Raw genomic sequence first — 18,070 nt, 5'->3', positions numbered from 1 at the left:
CGCACACTTCCCAGGGCCTCTGTCCTGGCCGGTGTAAATGTCTTTGAAACAGACAGCGCTCGCCTCCCCTTTCCAAGGGATCCGCCGCCAGGGCCTTAAAACAAATCGAATGAATGAAGCGCCGAGGCGAGCTCCGCTGGTCTAAATCGGGTCACCGACCGACTCGTTCCTTTCCAAACTCGCCCGCTCCATGCCCCCAGCTCTTCCGATTTCTCCCCTGCTCCCGCTGGGTCTCCGCTGACCCCGGGGTTGTCTCGGCCTCCCACCTCCCTCCGCCCATGGGTACCCCTCTGCAGACCTGGGAGAGGGTGGCGGTAACGGGGAGGGGGGTTGAAATAGCTTTTAGAAACCCGATCTGTTGTTTGCGAAACACAATCGCTTTTTTTTTTTTAAAGCGACAGGGTGTCTAGACGGCCACGTGACGAGGCCGGAGCCGGGCGCGCCACTGCGCAGTGGAACCAGCCGAGCGGAGGACGGGTGGGGGGGCGGGAAGGAGGCGGCGGCGGCTGGGGGCGGGGGAGGGAGGGGTAGAGGGGGGAGGAAAGGGGGCGGAGGCGGGAGGCCTTGCGGGAGGCGGCGAGCCCCGGGCACACTCGCTCGCAGGTCGGCGCACAGAGGATCTTGTTCCCGAGCTGCGCCAGCAGAGCCAGCCGGGCGCCTCGCTCGGTCCGCTCGCCGCGCCGGAGAAAGCTGCTCGAGACGCAGCCAGCCAGCCGGCCGGCGCCACGCCGCCGAGCGCTCGGCCCCGGAGTCCCTGAGTGCGGCGCGGCGAGCCCCCAGCGGCGGCAGAAGGACTCGAGCGCCAGGAGAGGGCGGACGGGGGACGAGGAGGCTCCCGGGCGCGACGAGGAGAGTCTCGGAGGAAGAGGCAGCGAGAGGACACCCGGGCCTCCTGCCGCCACAGTCGGGTCGGGGCCAGCAGCTCATGCGGGCAGCCTCGGCGGTCACCCGTGACCAGGAGAAGGGGCACCGGCGGCCCCCACATTAAGTCTGCTGTTTGTACCCTCGGGGGCTAGAGCTTGCGACCCGCCAGAGCCCGCCGCCGCTCCGCCCTCCCCCGCGCTGACAGCCCCCCTGGGCGCAGCCGCCGCCGCAGCATCTTCTGTCCCTGCTTCCCCAGCGCCGAGGAAGTCCCCGCCGAGGACCTGGGCCCCCGGGAGCGCAGGAGGAAAGACCAGAGACTCTAAAACACCCAGACACGCAAGATTGAAGCAGCCTAGCCAGACCTTTCTGTGGATTAAAAGAAATACATTTTTTTTTTATTTTTTTGGCAGAAGAAAAGGAAAGGAAGATCGGCGGGGTTCTGCAAGGAAAAAAAGGGGGATGTAACTCGTGGATACGTTTTTTTCTTCCCCACCCCTCGAACATCTTGTTCTACTTTGTAAACATTTTCTCTTTTAAACCCGGGCTTCATCCGGTGGCCCCCAGACCTCCGAGGTGCGAGGAGGTGTTGTGTTTTTTCACTGTGGGCTTTGCATTTTTGGGTTTTGGGTTTTTTGTTGTTTTTTTTTTTTTTTGAGAGACCCTACAGACGTCTCACGCGGGGTGAAGTCTACTCGGCCCCCTCCCTCTAGTCTTCGCGTGCACAGAATTCGAGGAGATCCGGTTACTAAGGATATAGAAGAAAAAATAAATCGTGTGCTTGCTTTTTTTTTTTTTTTAATTGCCTGCTTCTCCCCACCCCCAAATTAAGTTGCTTAGCAAGGGGGAAAGAGGCTTTTTTTTTTTTTTACCCTTCAGTAGCTCAGCCTAACGCCTTTCGTTCTTTTGCCCCTGAGGATCTTCCATGTAGGAAGCCGAGGCTGGCGAGCCCGACACTCGGGAGCCACTGTAGGGGGGCCTCTTTTGGGGGAGGCGTCCACTGGGGCAGTCTCGGCCGCCCCCAGGGAAGCGGCGGCCGCGTTACTCCGGGGCGCGCCGGGGCCCGAGAGCCGCGCAGGGCGCGGGCCGCGCCGGGTGGGGCAGCCGAAGCGCAGGCCCCCGATCCCCGGCGGGCGCCCCTGGGCCCCCGCGCACGCCCCGGCCTCCGGGAGACTGGCGCATGCCACGGAGCGCCCCTCGGGCCGCCGCCGCTCCTGCCCGGGCCCCTGCTGTTGCTGCTGTCGCCTGCGCCTGCTGCCCCAACTCGGCGCCCGACTTCTTCATGGTGTGCGGAGGTCATGTTCGCTCCTTAGCCGGCAAACGACTTTTCTCCTTGCCTCCTCGCCCCGCATGTTCAGGACCAAACGATCTACGCTCGTCCGGCGTCTCTGGAGGAGCCGTGCGCCCGGCGGCGAGGACGAGGAGGAGGGCGTGGGGGGTGGCGGCTGCGGAGGCGAGCTGCGGGGAGAAGGGGCGACGGACGGCCGGGCTTATGGGGCTGGTGGCGGCGGCGCGGGCAGGGCTGGCTGCTGCCTGGGCAAGGCGGTCCGAGGTGCCAAAGGTCACCACCATCCCCATCCCCCAACGTCGGGTGCAGGGGCGGCCGGGGGCTCCGAGGCGGATCTGAAGGCGCTCACGCACTCGGTGCTCAAGAAACTCAAGGAGCGGCAGTTGGAGCTGCTGCTCCAGGCCGTGGAGTCCCGCGGCGGTACGCGCACCGCGTGCCTCCTGCTGCCCGGCCGCCTGGACTGCAGGCTGGGCCCGGGGGCGCCCGCCACCGCGCAGCCCGCGCAGCCGCCCTCGACCTACTCACTCCCCCTCCTGCTGTGCAAAGTGTTCAGGTGGCCGGATCTCAGGCATTCCTCGGAAGTCAAGAGGCTGTGTTGCTGTGAATCTTACGGGAAGATCAACCCCGAGCTGGTGTGCTGCAACCCCCATCACCTTAGTCGACTCTGCGAACTAGGTAAGAAGTTGTTCTGTGCCCACCTTTCGTTCCCTCTGGTGCGGAAGTGCTGGTAGAGTGCCCGAGGGTATGTGTACCCCGCCCCCCCTTCTGGAGGAGACCTGGAATTCAATCAGGGAAGGATCAAGGGGAAGCTTGGACATTCCTTGGGGTTCCCTTTCAATATTCTATCACACTTCCCCTTCACCCTCCGAGGAGGACCCATGGATACTGCTTCTGCTTATAGTGAACAGACATGCTGCAGAAAATGAGACACTTATTTCCGGGTCAGTAAGGGAATACAGAGCGAAGTGGGGATCACGCTTCCCCCGCACCCGGAAAGGCGTTAAGGTGTGTGGCCGAGTTGGATTCGGTCCAAGCCCGCCAAGCAAGGCTGGGAGAAACTAGCTATAAAAGCTGGAACGTCTCCTCTCCTTTAGTAAATAAGGACAGTCACGTGGGGCACAAGTGGCCCAGATACTGTCCTGGCCTCACAGCTTTGGAGTTTGGGGGCAGTGGTAGGATGGAGACCGAATTGGGTGTCCACTCTCAGCTGTGCCAGCTTCAGGGTGAGAAGGAACAAACAGCCTGGAGAAGTTGGGTGGCTTCTCCTTTTTCCTTTATTTTGCGCCGAAAAAGCATACAATTAGTGGTCTTAGAACCCCAGCCCCCTGCAGACCCTCTTCTTAATTGCCCTGGGGCCTGCGCTCCATGGCTGGAACCCTTGAACAGGTTACTATCCATATTATCTTCCTAGCTCTTCCACGTCTTCTCTTTTCGCCATATCTTTGTGCTTAAGGTGGAGAGGGGCGTACGCTGCTCCCCTCAAGTCTTCCAAGTTCAGCAGCACACTTAGGGTGCTTTTTCTCGGGTGGGCTGGGTAGGAATCCCTAGTTGGGCGCGTGGGTGCCAAGCCGAGCAGCGGGGGCGGAGGTGAATTGTGCTGGTAGAGGTGGGTCCGGCCGGGAGAGCGGGTTCTGTACTTCTAGGACGCCAAGCAGCCCCGGGCGCCCCCCACCCTGCAAACGTTCTGTACGCGGCCCCGCCGGTGGAGTCCTGGCCCAGCCGGTGGTTTCCAGCCCGGCCCGCTGAGCGCGGCGGCGGCCGCCGCAGACGTGGAGGAGCGGAGCACGGAGGCTGGCGCCAGGCGGTCTCTTTTGTTTATCTGACAGCTAAATATCAAGGCAATCACCGCCTCGCGGCCCTGCCTCCAACCCCCACAGCTAAGACAAACAGTTGGGCTAAAAGAATGCCTGAGTTATCATAAGTTTCTATCTCTGTTTCTCATGGCTCAGTCTTTATATTCTCTTACTTTTTTAATTTCAGAGTCCCCCCCTCCTCCTTACTCCAGATACCCAATGGATTTTCTCAAACCAACTGGTGAGTAGATGGTTTTTCAAAGGTCTTTTCCTTTCTTAGAACCCTGGTTTCTGTGTCTAGCTTGGGGCCTGGGGTGGTGCATGGCTTGCTCAAGGTAGTTACAGTTTCTTCTGTTGCAGGTTTGGTAGATTGTCCCTGTTGTTGTGATTGGATTTTCTCCCCATAAAGATAGCTTCCCCCTTCCCAGATACGTTTTTTACAATTTGTTCCCTTTTTATGCATTTGAACCGTGTGACGGAAGTTAGTTCAGCTTTAACACATGGAGGCTTTTAATCCATTAAATGTCTTGGGAGCCAAATAGGACAGGTTGATGGAAACATTCTGAAGCTTTGAGTCTGTGGGTAGCGGATAGTTAAATGGATGAGGAGAGGAGTGGCTCAGAAGCCTCAGACGGGACCAGTTCAGAGGGGATTATCTCTCCCTGTTCAGCCCCCTTCGAGTCAGTTTTCTCCTGGGGTTTTCTCAGAATTCTTGGTAGAGAGACCATGAAAGTTTTCAGCATCAGTCTGCCTGCCTGTTGCTTTGTCACTGGATGGCAGGGGGCCAGGGCAGAAGCCCATTTGAGGCTGGCACCAGCCCTATTGTGGTTGTCTGCATTCAACTTCTGGCTGGCAGCACCAGGGCTCATCCCTGTAGAGCTGACAGTGCCAGGGGACAGGGTCAGTAAAACAGATTGGGGATGATAGCAGGGACAGCCCCTCGACCTACTTGCACAGGAATAATTACAGAATCTTTCCCTGAAAGTCCAGTTTTAACGGGGTTAACCTTGTTTTGTTTTGTTTTTTTGTGCCTGTTATAAAAATGCAACACTGAATCTTTGCTTTGTCAAGGAGAAGGAAAGCGAAGAGGTAGGCACTAGTTAGCTCTTGGAACTTTCTGCTCCAAGAGTTTTGGCTGTTGCCCCCCATAAAAATTTTGTGGGGACATTGTCAGTAAATTAAATACTTACTGAATGTGTAAGTGAAGGCCCGCTAGCTCTCCCTCCACAAATGGCACCAGTTCTCTCAAGTGGGGAGGCGTTGCTGCTTGCCTGGTGCCTGCATACTAGGTGGCCTGCAGAGTATGTGATATTTTGCTTTCGATTTACAAAACACCAGATAAATGGTTATTAATGACAAGATAACTGGCTCTCTGTATTTGCAACAAACTTTAACTGGCATTAGCAAACTCTAAGGACTCTAACATACTTGAGTTTGTGGCTTAAAGAGTCAAGAATCATTCCAGGAGGTTACTTCTCCAGGGGTCCCCTTCAGTTCTCTCTCTCTCTCTGGTTTTGTTTTCCCTCTGTATCTTTCAAATGTGGGGAGTTAACCTTAAACTGAAAGAAAAGTCCCTTTGGCCTTAGAGGTGACAGCTATGGTAGATGTTCCCCTGAAGTCCAGACTCCACAGGAAAGAAGGACCACATGCTCTTGGGTTTGCAGAAGAGATACGGGGTAAATCTGTTCACAAGATTTAAGCAGTCATTCTGGCAGGCCAGGACCTCATTTTTGGGGAGTGGAGTGATATATTTATTCATTAGCAAGTGTTGACATTAGGTAGCAAAATGTGTGTAAACAGAGAAGCCACAAAGACAGGAATGTGCCATTTCCAAGGAGGGGAGCCACCTTCCCCAGATCAGCCAATAGGAAGTGATTAACCTGCCAATCGGAAACCCTGGCAGCTGGTTACTCACCCCAAATGTTTTGCCTAAAACAAAGCAAGAAAAGGGACCCAAACGCAGGCACCATTGTGTAAGGAAGAACAAGGAAAGGGTAGCATTAAAAGCCCCTGCAGAGGAGTGGTCAGGACAGACCAGCCCCTGCAGAGGAGTGGTCAGGACAGACCGAGCAGGCTCAGGGACTGGTGTAGGGGACAGGTCTTGCTAGTTGTGGTGACTCAGAGATATTGTAGGGAGACAGATTCAGGGGGCTTTGCTCTCACACATTTTTCTCCCTACCCCGTGTATGGGAAAGGGCTGGGACCTGGGGATTCAGATATTCCTTTTTTTTTTTTTTTTGGGTTTTTTGAGACAGGGTTTCTCTGTAGCTTTTGGTGCCTGTCCCGGAACTAGCTCCTGCAGACCAGGCTGGCCTCGAACTCCCAGAGATCCGCCTGCCTCTGCCTCCCGAGTGCTGGGATTAAAGGCATGCGCCACCACCGCCCGGCCAGATATTCTTTCCCAGCCTGAGTTTGAAGAGTTTGGTGTTGGGTTACAGAGGTGAAACAGGAAATAAGGTTTTACCTTGGACAACTGTTAAAATCTTAATGAGACAGCACAGCTGAGGGGATCCCTTTTGTGACATCTCTGTTAGAAGGGGCTGGGATCTGATATAGTTGAACTGGGAGCCTTTGGAGGCTCTGACAAATTGAACTAGGAACTCAGTTTGTGATGGCTGCAGCCTCTTGAATGAAGTACCTGGTCTAGGTCTACGCCTGGTTCTGTATATAAGCTGGCCCAAACAGAGTTACCTGCAGGGAGTGTTGGGCATGCCTGGACCTCAGGGCAAAGTGGCTGTGACTTGTGGGCTTGGCTAGGCATGAAGGTGTTCCCGTTTCCCCCACAAGGAAAAAGAACTTGCTGTTTGTTCCTAGATCTCATTTTGTAGAGTTGGGATGCTTGAAGGTACCACTTCCTGTTAGCACTGTATCTGCTGCCCCGAGGCTGGGGACTGGCTGCTGAGATGACCTCTTTATGCATCTTGATCTGCGATCTGGCCCTCTTAATTAAGTCTCTTTAAGACTAAGTTGTACATGAGTTTGATTAAGGTCATTCATTCGTTTATTTCCTTATTGTTTCCGTCAGTCACTCTAGAAAGCAGTGCCTGGGAAGCTCAGAACTAAGTTGGAAAGAACCTTAAAAGTTCCCCAGGCTCTAGGCTGCAGTTTTGTTAGACTTGCTGGGAGAAGGGGGATATGTGTCTGTCTTCCACAGATCCCAGGACTTAATTAGGTGTTTGGTAATAGATGGTGGTGGAGGAGATGGGGATGGCCGGGCTCTGCTGTCTGCCAGACTGGGCTCTGGGGAGTAGGAGATAGTGGTGGAAGATATGAGATTCTGATTTGGGAGATTTACCATTGTAGCGTGTTAGATGTATGGGTGCAGATCTGGCCCACTTGACTTTTGTATGCTAGGGAATAGCTGGGGGCGGTTCTAGACACCAGAGGCTGGCTGAACCTGGCCAGCGCCAGGGAAGAGGTTTAGAACTTGGTGGCCTGCTTGGGAATGGGGATAGGAGCTGGACCCAGGTTGTTCAGCTCCCTGGGTGGCCAGTCAGTGGCACCTCAGTTTACCTGGGTCCCTATCGAATGTGTTGCTGCTTCACAGGAGTGGTAGGGAGGCCTAATTAATGTGTGTAAATCCCTCCTGAGATCAAAGGCGATGCAGAGGCCAGAGCATGGTTCATAAAAATCACTTGTGGTTGCATCTTGGAGCTGGTTCACCTTTGATGTGAGCCAAGCTGACACCCTGACTGAGGTCTCCAGGCCCTGCCCTGGAGAGGGCCAGGCTTAGCCTTTGAAATACACCTTGCCCCTGGCATTCTGCCAGCCTGAGCTGGGGGAGTGGCCATGGGGTGTCTTCCCTTTTGGGGGAGTGGAGGAGGGGAATGAGGAGCCAATCTCTAGAAAATGGTGGGGTAAGAATCGTAATTTAGAAAGTACAGGCTTGCGCCATAGGGCTAGGACTGCCCTTTCCTGCCCCCCCCCCCCCGCATTGTTTTCCATTTGATTATTAAGCGTATCCTGTAAAGCTGTATATTCCTGGTCGGGATTATCCTCTCCCCTGAAAAAATGAGGTTGTATACAGCTTTCTCTTTCCCCCTGCTAACCACTCCTCCATGCTCTATCCCATGCAGAAGAGGTTTTTCTTTAATTTTTAAATGCGTACTGAGCAAGTGCTATACCCAAGCGCTCCACCCCCCTTTCCTCCCCACTGAAGAGTTTTGTTGAAGAGTGAATCTTCTTTCTGACTTTGGGAAGGGAAGACTTCAGAGGGAGGAGGGATCCTCAGCAAAAGATTTCTGGGGGGGGGGGGACGGGACTGTGTGTTGGACAGGCTTGGTAGTCTCCTTCCCTTTGTCAGGGACAGGAGGCAACTGTTGTACCACTGAAGGGCCGTCAGGGCTACTTACTGGCCTCCAGGCTTCTCTGTTGCCTACCAGTGTGGCCAAAGGGTTTATGTGCTAATACCTGGTAGCCTGGTCTGGGAGAGCTGGAGTCTGTACAAACCAGTGGAGCCTTGGCTTTCCCAGAGCCAAACTTTCTATGGGGACTTGGGAAGAAATTTGGTGTTGGCAATGGTGCAGAAGAAACTCCCAGTTCTTGGGGCCTGTGCATTTGCGTTCCTGGGGACTAATGAGCTGTGATTCGTGGGCGTTATTTTTTTGTTGTAATTGCTTGGAGGGAGGCTGTAAGGGTCCATGTATCTCTCTCTCTAGGGTCTGTGTGTCCGCTCTCTCTCAGCTGGAATTGTCATTGCAGTGAGCTGAGCACCTGGGAGGGAGGGGAGATGCAGAGGAGACAGACTCTGTAGGTTAAGGTCTAGTAAAGACAATGGAAGGAAACCATGCCAGAGAGATTGTAGGAACTGAGGCAGGCAGCCTTGTGAGAATGGGGTTGTCTGGGCAGGTTTCCAGAGGTGGGTTTGGATCAGTCTGGAAGCAGGTAGAGAACATTTCCCTCCTGCTTGGTCCTTGCTGAGCTAGCAGGCTCAGGTGGTAGAAATCAGTGAGTCCACTCAATCCCTACATTTGTTATCTCCATTAAAAGGGAAAATGCTTTTTTTTAAAGGCCACGGTGAGACTCTTGTCTATGGGAGTGGGAGGAAGGAGGCTTTGTCCCCTGATGGAGAAGAGAGAATAGGGTTGAGAAAGTACACTTCCAGCCTTCCTTGACCTTGGGAATTACCTGATCTCAATGGGAGACTTGTAATAGAAGAGAAATTCCAGTCAGTCTGTGATTGAGCCTGACTTGACTAATGATTAACTGGCCGCCTGGAGCCCAGACGGGTGACAAGGTGCTGTGGTCTGTCTTAGGCTGCACCACGAAGCCGAGTAGACCATTAATAATCTGCCTCGTGCTGGCTGTGAGTCAGCCCTCTGGAATGTGTGCTCTTTCTTTCGTGCTGTTCAGTGTTTGTAAGAATGAACGCTGATTTTGTTAATTATTTATTTTTATGTGCATTCATGTTCTGCCTGCATGTATGTGTGTGAGGGCGTCAGATCTGGGTGTTACAGACAGTTGTGAGCTGCCATGTGGGTGCTGAGAATTGAACCCTGGTCCTCTGGAAGAGCAGTCAGTGCTCTTAACTACTGAGCCATCTCTACAGCCTCTGACTCTGATGTTCTTTTTGTGCTTACTTACCCCTCTCTCTCTTTCTCTCTTGACTCTGCAGCAGCCTGTCCAGATGCTGTGCCTTCCTCCGCGGAAACCGGGGGAACGAATTATCTGGCCCCTGGGGGGCTTTCAGGTAAGACACTCCTTTCCTAGAAATTGCTGGAGGCTAAAGGAATGGGGGTGGCCTGTTGCAACCCCAACTGGACTGGAGTTGATCTCATCGTCATATGCCTTAAACTAGACATATCCGGGGTGACTGACTGTAGTGCCCTTCCGCCTTCATCCTGTGGTCCTTTTTTTATGTGCCAGAACCTTGCCCTTCCCAGGAATGGGGAAACTGGAGTCAGCTGAGAGCTGATTGTGCGTGAGACTTGCTTTGTGGTTATTTTTTATTTTTACTAAATTTTTTGTGTGTTCATTACTCACATGTGTTCAGAAGACAGCCTGTAGGAGTTGTTTCTCTCTTTTCACCCTGTAGGCCCCAGGGATTGAGTGTACGTCATCAGGCGTGGTGGTGGTGGGTGCTCTCATCCTGTGAGCCATCTTGCCATCCCTCATGGTTTTTTTAAGCTGCTCCTAACTTCCATTTGTTAACTTTGGCGAGACCTTATGTGCTTATGCTTTTATTTTTGCTCTTGCACACATGCCTTGAAGGAGACATACCCATGTTTACGGGGTACACAGCCCAGGTGCAAGCTGGATCTTGGTGGACTGTGGGGTTCTGTTGCCCCAGGCTTACTGTAGACAATAGGTGCCTAAGCTGGACAGGCCTTCTTCGGGGCTCACAGACCAAAGGCCTGGACAGATGGATCCAGGGAGAGCTAGGATTGGAGGAGGTACCCTGGGGAGAGAGCCTGTGCGTTATTGTCTGTCTCTGAGGACAAGAGACACTCTCAGAGGCGAGACATCTTTTCTAAAGATGTTTTTGCTTCATTTCTCCTTACCCTACCAGGTCATCATTTTATTTTCTAAGAACTAGCTAAAACAAGAGGGAAAGTAACCCGGGGTGGGGAAAATTTCAGGACCTTTCTGGCCACTCAGTATAACTGCTGGCCTTACGGTCGCTGGCAGGGGGCCTTGGTGTAGCATCCCTTAGTGGAAGTTGTGGGCTCTGCGCACCCTGGGCTGTGGGAAGACTCCCCCTGACTAACTGTTGAAGAGTTGTCCCTGTGTGTGGTTTGAGGTACAGTCCATTCTGGACCCACATCCCAGACTTTCCCCTCCAGGAATTGAGCCTGCTGGGAAATGGCTGTAGGGGGGGACCCTTGTTTGTTTTGATTTCAGTGCAGTGTGTACTCCGACTGTTATCTGAGACTGAGGGTATTGTTTACTCAAAGCTTCTAATGAGAACTGAGCAGGAAAAGAAGGACCCCAGAGGGAGAAAGGGGGTGGGCCCTAGCAGGCCAAGGAAGGAGCCAGTATGGCCTGGGAAGTCTGCGTCTTCTGCTAAGGCTGAAATGACGTGAGAGTTCTCAAAAGAAAGGACCAGGAGAGAATCGGAGCAAAATAACAACACGCTCAGGATGCTGCTAACTCGGCTTTATTTATTTATTTTTGTTTGTTTGTTTGTTTTGGTTTGGTTTTTCGCCGCTCTATTTGTTAAGTTCTGGGTGTGCAGGGAGGAGCCCTGGCTTCTCCAAACCACATGAAATAAGCAAGGGAAGTGGTAGCTTTTGAAAGGGGCTTTTCAGAAGGCTTGTCTTATTGATAACATCTCGTCTGTCTCCTCTTCTGGAGGAAATGACGATACCAAGATGAGAACCACCAGCCTGAGAGCTGCTTACCACCCCGCCCCAGGAGCCAAACAGCAGGACCTGGTCAGCGGACCCCGCTTTCCTAAAGTTCTGCCAGTTCTAGAAAGGAACTGGGAAGCAGCATTCTAGTGCCCGCCCCCCAGGCCCTCTCGGCAATGGATGAGGCTCTGCTAGGATGGCGTAGTATGTCATGGTGTGACAGAACTGCAGAAAGAAGAAAGGGGGAAAAAGAGGCGGCCTCCACATGAAAGAGCGTTTGTTTTGAATTTTAGCTCTTGGTTTACTAAATCCCAAGGCTTCGAAGCTGGAGCCCTTTCTTCTTTCTGCATGCAGTTGGAGCCATGTATTAATGTGCTGGGGTGGAGGCTGTTGTAGGAAGGACTTTTTGGGTTGATGCCAATGGTTTGGGGTTATCTTAGAGGAGAGGTGACGGGCACAGAGAGAAGCTCAAGATCCTTTGTTCTGGGAATGTCTCTTCGTGAGCCTAGGCAGAGGGTTTCATACATCCTGGAAGCCCAGACCACCGCCTTTTAACAAAGGTGGTGCTAGGGTTGTGTGTAGGGACTAAATGTCTGATTTGCTTAGATTGAGGGCTTAAGGGGCAGGGGTGTTGAACGAGGGCAGAGGAAATGGGAAAGGGCTCCTATAGTGGACCCTGTGGGGTGAGGTAGGGCCAGAGCAGGATGGGCATCAGTCAAGGTGGGGGGCGGTGACACCCCCCTGAAATAACCTCTCAGTCTCTTTCACAGGCCCTGTGTGCTGCTTTCCTTCCTGTCCTGCCCTGGCTAAGAGCGGGCTTTAATGAATGGGGCTCAGTTCAGGGTGGGAGGAAGGTCGCCAGTGTGAGCCAGGGCTTGATTCTCTTGGCAAGGGAAGAAGGGAAAGCGAAAACAGCCCAATGTGAGAATGTGGTGCCTTGGAGATGGGGGTGGGGCGTGCTCAAAGGCCTAGCCCCTCCTGAAATGCAGGGGTGACTCCAAGGCTGGCCCTTCCCTTTCCTGCACGCTTGCAGAGAGCCCGCTAGAGGAAGGGGAGTGGGCGGGGACTGGCCCTGGGAGTAGCACCCTGGCTTCAGGTTGGAATTCCAGCCTTGCAGTCTGGTTCTGGTGGGGGGAGGGCAGGGGGGGACGACAGGCCAGTTCCTTGCAGACCTGCAGTGAAGCACCACACCCTACCCTTACAAGTTTCCTCAGTCTGGGAAAAATGGGACATTTTTAGAAGGCAGGAATTTGGTTCCAGGAGATTGTACTTTCATTTCTGACAGCCGGCTTTCTGAGACAGATGGATCGCTGTGTGCAAGCATGTAAGTGTGTATGTGCGTTCACACACGGCAGACAGACAGACAGACTCCTGTGTTGACACTTGAGCGTTAGAGATGCCATGCCAACAGGCAGGATCCGAGAGAATCTGGGGCCCTGCTCTCACAAAGTGACTCCTGCATGAACTTGTGTCCTGTGTGGGGACTGGTATTTGGATCAGTTCAGAATGGCAGTCTTGGTAGCCCGTGTTCAGCCTTGTCTCTGGGCACTGACGTCTTTTGGAAGGCGTGCAAATCCAGGTCAGGCCCTTGGCTACTGCTGCTTTGACTCGATTGAGTCAGGGAGACCCACCTTGGCAAGAACTGACCTAACTGGGAAGCTTCTATAGAGCAGAGTGGAGGAGACAGCCAGGGTTTGTTTGCATCTGGCCTCTCTACTACATCTCTACTGCTGGTCTTTGCGCCCTCTCTGGACTTGGGTGGAGGGGCTGCTTGTGGCCTAGGTGCAGTCTTAACTGGACTGATAGGTTACCTAGCTGCAGGCCCTTCCTTCAGAGGTACTAGCCTTTGGTACTGCCTGGGTCTCTGGAACTCCCGCAGAGAGCCCTGTTAGGCCCACAGCTATTCACAGCTACTTCAGCTTGCAAAGAGGAATTCCCAGGGTCGGGGGTGGGGTGAGAGGTGGGCCCTGGAGACTTGAAGCATGAAGGAGTCTTAGGGGAATTGAAGAAACTGCATCGACATCTCCTGTCTATGCAATCATGTTTATGTGGAGGGGTCAGGGGCCTGGGGGAGAGTGGCTAGGCTAGTTCCTTTGCTTAAGGTCTTAGATAGCTTTTGGTTTTCACATTTGGGGTGGAAGGGTTTCAAGTTAGTACTAAATCGACCACGAGGACAAGTGGTCTCTCTCTCCTCTTTGATCCCTGCTGGCATCTGCCTTAGTTGTCCGAGGACTTTTAAAAGCACCTATATAATCTGAAATGTCCTGGCTCGGTCCACGGCCGACTTGGGCTAAAACCAAGTAGCTCAGGAGGATTGCTACATTCTGGCCTAAGGAAAGCCATTCAGCTGATGTGAATGAGTTTTTAACATCTGGCATGAAACTGTGATACTGAGCTAGGAGTCCTGAGTCTCAGGTGACTGCTGTGTCCCCAGCATCTCTGCCTCTTACCAGGTTTGGCTGTGGTTTCTAACATCCTGGGAGGTGAGGGTGGAGCACTCACTTGTGAGCTCACAGCTGTCACAGGATGGGCTCGCAGAGTGACCAGCAGTGACCACCTGTTCCCTCCAGGCCACTGTGGGAAATGACAGTCTGGAAATCCAAGAATACAGGTCTAGTCTCTTAACCAAGTCAGTCTGCTGGCTCCAGGCTAGGGCGGCTCACCTGATGCACACCCACGCCCCGGTGTAGACCCGTCCTAGGCAGCAGTGGGGCTGTTGGCGGGCCTCTTCTCTTCTGTAGGACCTGAGGTCATGGGCCCCGCCCCTGGTGAACGACTCCCTGATAAACCTCTTTTGTCCTGGAAAGAATGAGGTAGTCAGGCAGGGGTTAAATGCAGGGTGACAGCATTTAAAATCTCTGGAGCAAATTTGGGCTGCTCTGCTGGCTAGACTAGATGGGCCGCTGCCTCTGTATCCTGTCCCCAGGCAGAACCCAGTCCAGCCAGCCAGTGGGGGAAGGGCTCGAGAAGGCCAGGCCAGGGTGGTAGTGGCTTTGGCTGTGCCTCTGCAAACAGCCTCCCCCATGGGTCTCTTCTCAGCAGAGCCTGCCTGCTATAGATGGCTTAGACTTTTTGAGGACTTCTGGGGCCAGCAACAGTGAAAGGAAGAGGTGGCATAGATTCATGAAAGGGTTTGGCTTCTTTTGCCTCTTTCCATATTAATCCCATAATAATTTCTCTTTATATGGTATTTCAGATGATAGCGGTATTTTTCTCTTTCTGAAAGCTTGTAGGGCGAAGTGTGAACCCTCACACACCGTAAGCAAGCGCCCCACCATGAACTGTAACCCCAGCCTCTGGGTCGGTCTTTGTTCACCTAATGTAGGCTTTGCTCTTTGAGCAGCGCTCCAAGTAGGTGTCTTTCCTTAATCCCAGCCCTTAATCAGGAGGCAGAAGTGGTCAGGTCAGCCTAATCTGCAATAGTGAATTCCAGTCCAGTCAGGGCTACATGGTGAGACCCTGTCTCAAAGAAAAAAAGAAATCTTAAAATCTTCGATAGCTAATATGACAAGATAGGATGTTGCTTTTAATGTCAAACATCCTGTCTTACGAACACGTGTTATCTATCGTCCTGGTAAAAATAAGTGATTACCAAAGTCAGAGGCAGGTGGATCTCTGGGTTCAAGGCCAGCCAGGGCTGCCGAGTGAGCCTGTACCAAAACAAAACAAAAAAACAGCCCTAACACAGTTGTTTTAGACTGGTGGGTTTTTTAGTGCAAAGCACTAATTCCTGAACTTGCATTTATAGCCCTTGAATCTGAACTTTTTCTTTGAAGATGTTTCCTTAGGATGGTTTATTTTGTGTATGAGTGGTTGGCCTGCATGTATGTCTGTGTTCCACATACATGCCTGGCGCAGGAGAAAGTCAGAAGAGGGCCTCAGGTTCCGTGGAAGTGGAGTTACAGACAGTTGCAAGCTGCTGTGTGGGTGCTGGGGACTGAACTTGGGTGCTCTACAATAGCAGCCAGTGAGCTTCAATTGCTGAGCTGTCTCCAGCCCTTGTTTGATTTCAGAAACCTTTGAGGAGAATGTCCTCCTCCTGTGTTCCGGTTGTGAGAGTGCCCCTTAGTGCTGCGTTTCCTTGTGGGGTGGTGATGTGTAGTTCATGTGCCCAGTGTTCCTCGTGGTGCATTTCGTGCTACGTGGACTTTGCCACAATTTTGACAGATGTGGCCCATAGTAACTTTTAAATGTATACAAGTGTTATCCCTGACAAACAGTGAGTGACTAGTGAGAGAGGTTTCTCACCAGTGCTGGATCCTGGTTTCCATAACACCTATAGATCTCTGGGACCATAGGTACATTGGCTATCTGTTCACTGTCTCATCTCAGTGTTGAGATTTCTCCGTCCCTCCCTCGCTCATTCTCTCTCTCTGTTTTGGGGTGTGTGTGTGTGTGTGTGTGTGTGTGTGTGTGTATCCCTGCCTGTCTCCTGACTGCTGGGACTAAAGGTGTGAGCCACCACATTCTGCTCAGTGTTGAGTTTTTCAACCTTCCCATTTCCATGCAAGTTGGAGAAACCTAAGTAGGAAACTTGTTTTCGTTTGTTCCCCAAGTCTGACCTCTCGGTCTGGGGTACGGGGAAGTGCACCTACTCCTACTTCTCTCCAGAGGCCATGTCCGGGGGCTTGCCCAGTGCAGTGACACAGAGCCAGAGAGGGTACAAAGGCTAGCTTCCAAAGCCTAGTGACTGAGACCCTTTCAAGGCCACTGGAGCCACGGTCCACACGACATCCCTCCTGGGTTCTCTTCGCGGAGCCTGAGAGAGGATACTGTACGTTCAGCTACCATTGGCCCTCACATCCTTCTCCATGAGGATTGAATGGCCCAGCATCTGGCTGCCTGCCTACTGTCACACGGAGGCTTCCTCTTCGGGCTATTTTCAGAGGGAAGATATTATTAACTGCTGAGGCACAGTCCTCAATTTAGTGGCTAACACACCAAGAAAGCTGTATTTACTTGATTGCAGTTAGTCCTCTTCTACACCTCGGTAGGAGGGGGATGGCCTCCCCTGGCCCTTCTTCTCCCCATGAGGTCACCTTGGGGACCCCAGCCGTTGGCCCAGTTCCTACAGGAAGCTGCCGCCGCCGTAGAGCTGATGCCTGCCTCCTCCTAAAGGTGTAGGAAAACAATACTGTTCCTGCTAAAATGGAGACAGTGCGGTAAAGCTGGGAACTGGGCAGGCAAAGGTTGCTTTTTGATGGGGTGTAGGACAGTCATTAAAGCAGTGATAACTTTCACCTTGTCAGCTAACAGGAAATATCGGGACAAGACAGGAAATTGCATCATCGCTCTCTTTTTAGGAGAACTCCAGAAAGAAAGTTCATGAAGAGTAGTGTGGCTGAGGAAACTGCCGGGCACTGCCCGCTCCTTTTTTTTGCCCCCTTCTTCCCTTCTGTTCCCATGAGGACTTTTAGACCATTTTCTTTAAGAAAGAGGCTGTTTGAGAGCTTTATGTTATTTTTATTATTAAAAAAATATTTCCCCAGAAGGGGTCACCTTCAGTTGAAACGCTAACTGCAGCCCTTATTTCCCAGTTTACTGTAGAATCCTTCATGGGTTTTTCAGCTTCCTTCCCCGAATGATGAGGCCAAGCAGCTCTTGGCTGGGAACTAATTTTGGTTTGGCTTCGGTATCCTAAGCCTGAGCTCCACCCAGTGCCATTAGCTCAGTTTTAACTTGCAGGGAAAAAAAATTAGTAAGGGTAGGTAAGAATTTACTCCATCCAGTCTTTTCACACCAGAGTTGTCTTTCTGGAGAGGAATCCAGCATCAGGCAGTTTGGTCCTCAGTGTTGTCTGCCGTTCTCGCTGTCCCTGAGGATTGGACCGGCCTTTGGCAGTTCACCAGTACAGCTATATAAGTTGGTCCTGTGACTGTCAGTGCATCAGGAAAGCGTCCCCCTCAGAGGAGGGGTAGACGTGATATAGCATCCATGTATGCATCTGAGGCCTTCTCTTTGATGCCCTGCTCTGATGGCTTGGGTTATGAGATCCTGCTGCCCCAGAGCAGGGGAGGTGGAGACCAGAAAGAAAGACTGTGTGGCTGGCTGCTCTCACCCCCACCCTCCCAGCTTTTTCCCTTAGCGTGCTTTGTTTTGTTTTCATAACACAACAAGAGCCCTGGGGTGTGTAAAAGCATTGTTGAACACTTGCTGAGGGTAACTTGTCCAAACAGAGCAGGACGCCAAAGCAGAATGCTGTGGGCAGGTGGTGTACCCGCAGAGTTTGCCTGGCCGGCGCCTACCTTGGAAACACCTCTCAGCCTGTGCCAGCCACTGGCTGGGCATCCGTTCAGCCCAGAGCAGGGGAGTCTGTCTTTCTACCTGCACGGAGTCCGAGACAAGCCATGGCCCTTCTGGCTGGCCCTGGTGAGGGACCGTGTCCTTACCTAGTCCCAGGTGACTTCACTCTGCGTCTCTCTCACAGGTGTGAAGTTCAGTGTGTTGTTTGGGAAGAAGCCCATGTGCCGATTTATTCATTTCTGATATTTCCTGAGAAGTTAGCATGTACCAAACTGTATAGAGTGTGGAGGATCAGGGCCTGGACTCTCAAAGGATGGAAGGAAGTCAGAGAAAAAGCCTCCCCGAAGGCAGGGGCAGCTTCTTACATAGTCAGCCTGCCTAGCAGAGGTGCTGGGATGGATGGCTGTCTGGGAGATGAGCAGGCAAGACTTTCCAGTCACGAGCTCTGCCACTGCTCTGTTGAGAACTGAGCACAACAAAGTTTGTAGATAAATAGAGGTCTCCTCATGGTCTGGTTTCAGCCCCTGCTGCCTGGTAATAGCAGTGATTTAAGGCATGATGCTAACTCATCCTGCGAGGCCCGGGGTGGGGAGTGG

At 52.7% G+C, this 18,070-nt stretch overlaps 1 protein-coding gene across 2 annotated transcripts in view; it reads left to right on the top strand.

The window, feature by feature from the left end:
- Positions 1-596: 596 nt before the first annotated feature.
- Smad7 (SMAD family member 7) overlaps positions 597-18,070 on the top strand; it is a 29,074-nt gene continuing 11,600 nt past the window's right edge. The window contains exons 1-3 of one of the 2 annotated variants that reach the window (XM_057789175.1): positions 597-2,824; positions 4,130-4,183; positions 9,557-9,631. In XM_057789175.1, coding sequence (XP_057645158.1) covers positions 2,212-2,824; positions 4,130-4,183; positions 9,557-9,631 — 742 coding nt within the window. In that variant the 5' untranslated portion in view covers positions 597-2,211. Of the gene's footprint in view, positions 2,825-3,313; positions 3,373-4,129; positions 4,184-9,556; positions 9,632-18,070 lie in introns of those variants that run through there. The other variant, XM_057789176.1, reaches the window with a different exon arrangement.

Source organism: Chionomys nivalis, chromosome 14 (genome assembly GCF_950005125.1).
Source record: "Chionomys nivalis chromosome 14, mChiNiv1.1, whole genome shotgun sequence".
Lineage (NCBI taxonomy): Eukaryota > Metazoa > Chordata > Mammalia > Rodentia > Cricetidae > Chionomys > Chionomys nivalis.
The sequence above is the reverse complement of the archived record's forward strand: the minus strand, read 5'-3'. Positions and strand labels throughout refer to the sequence as shown.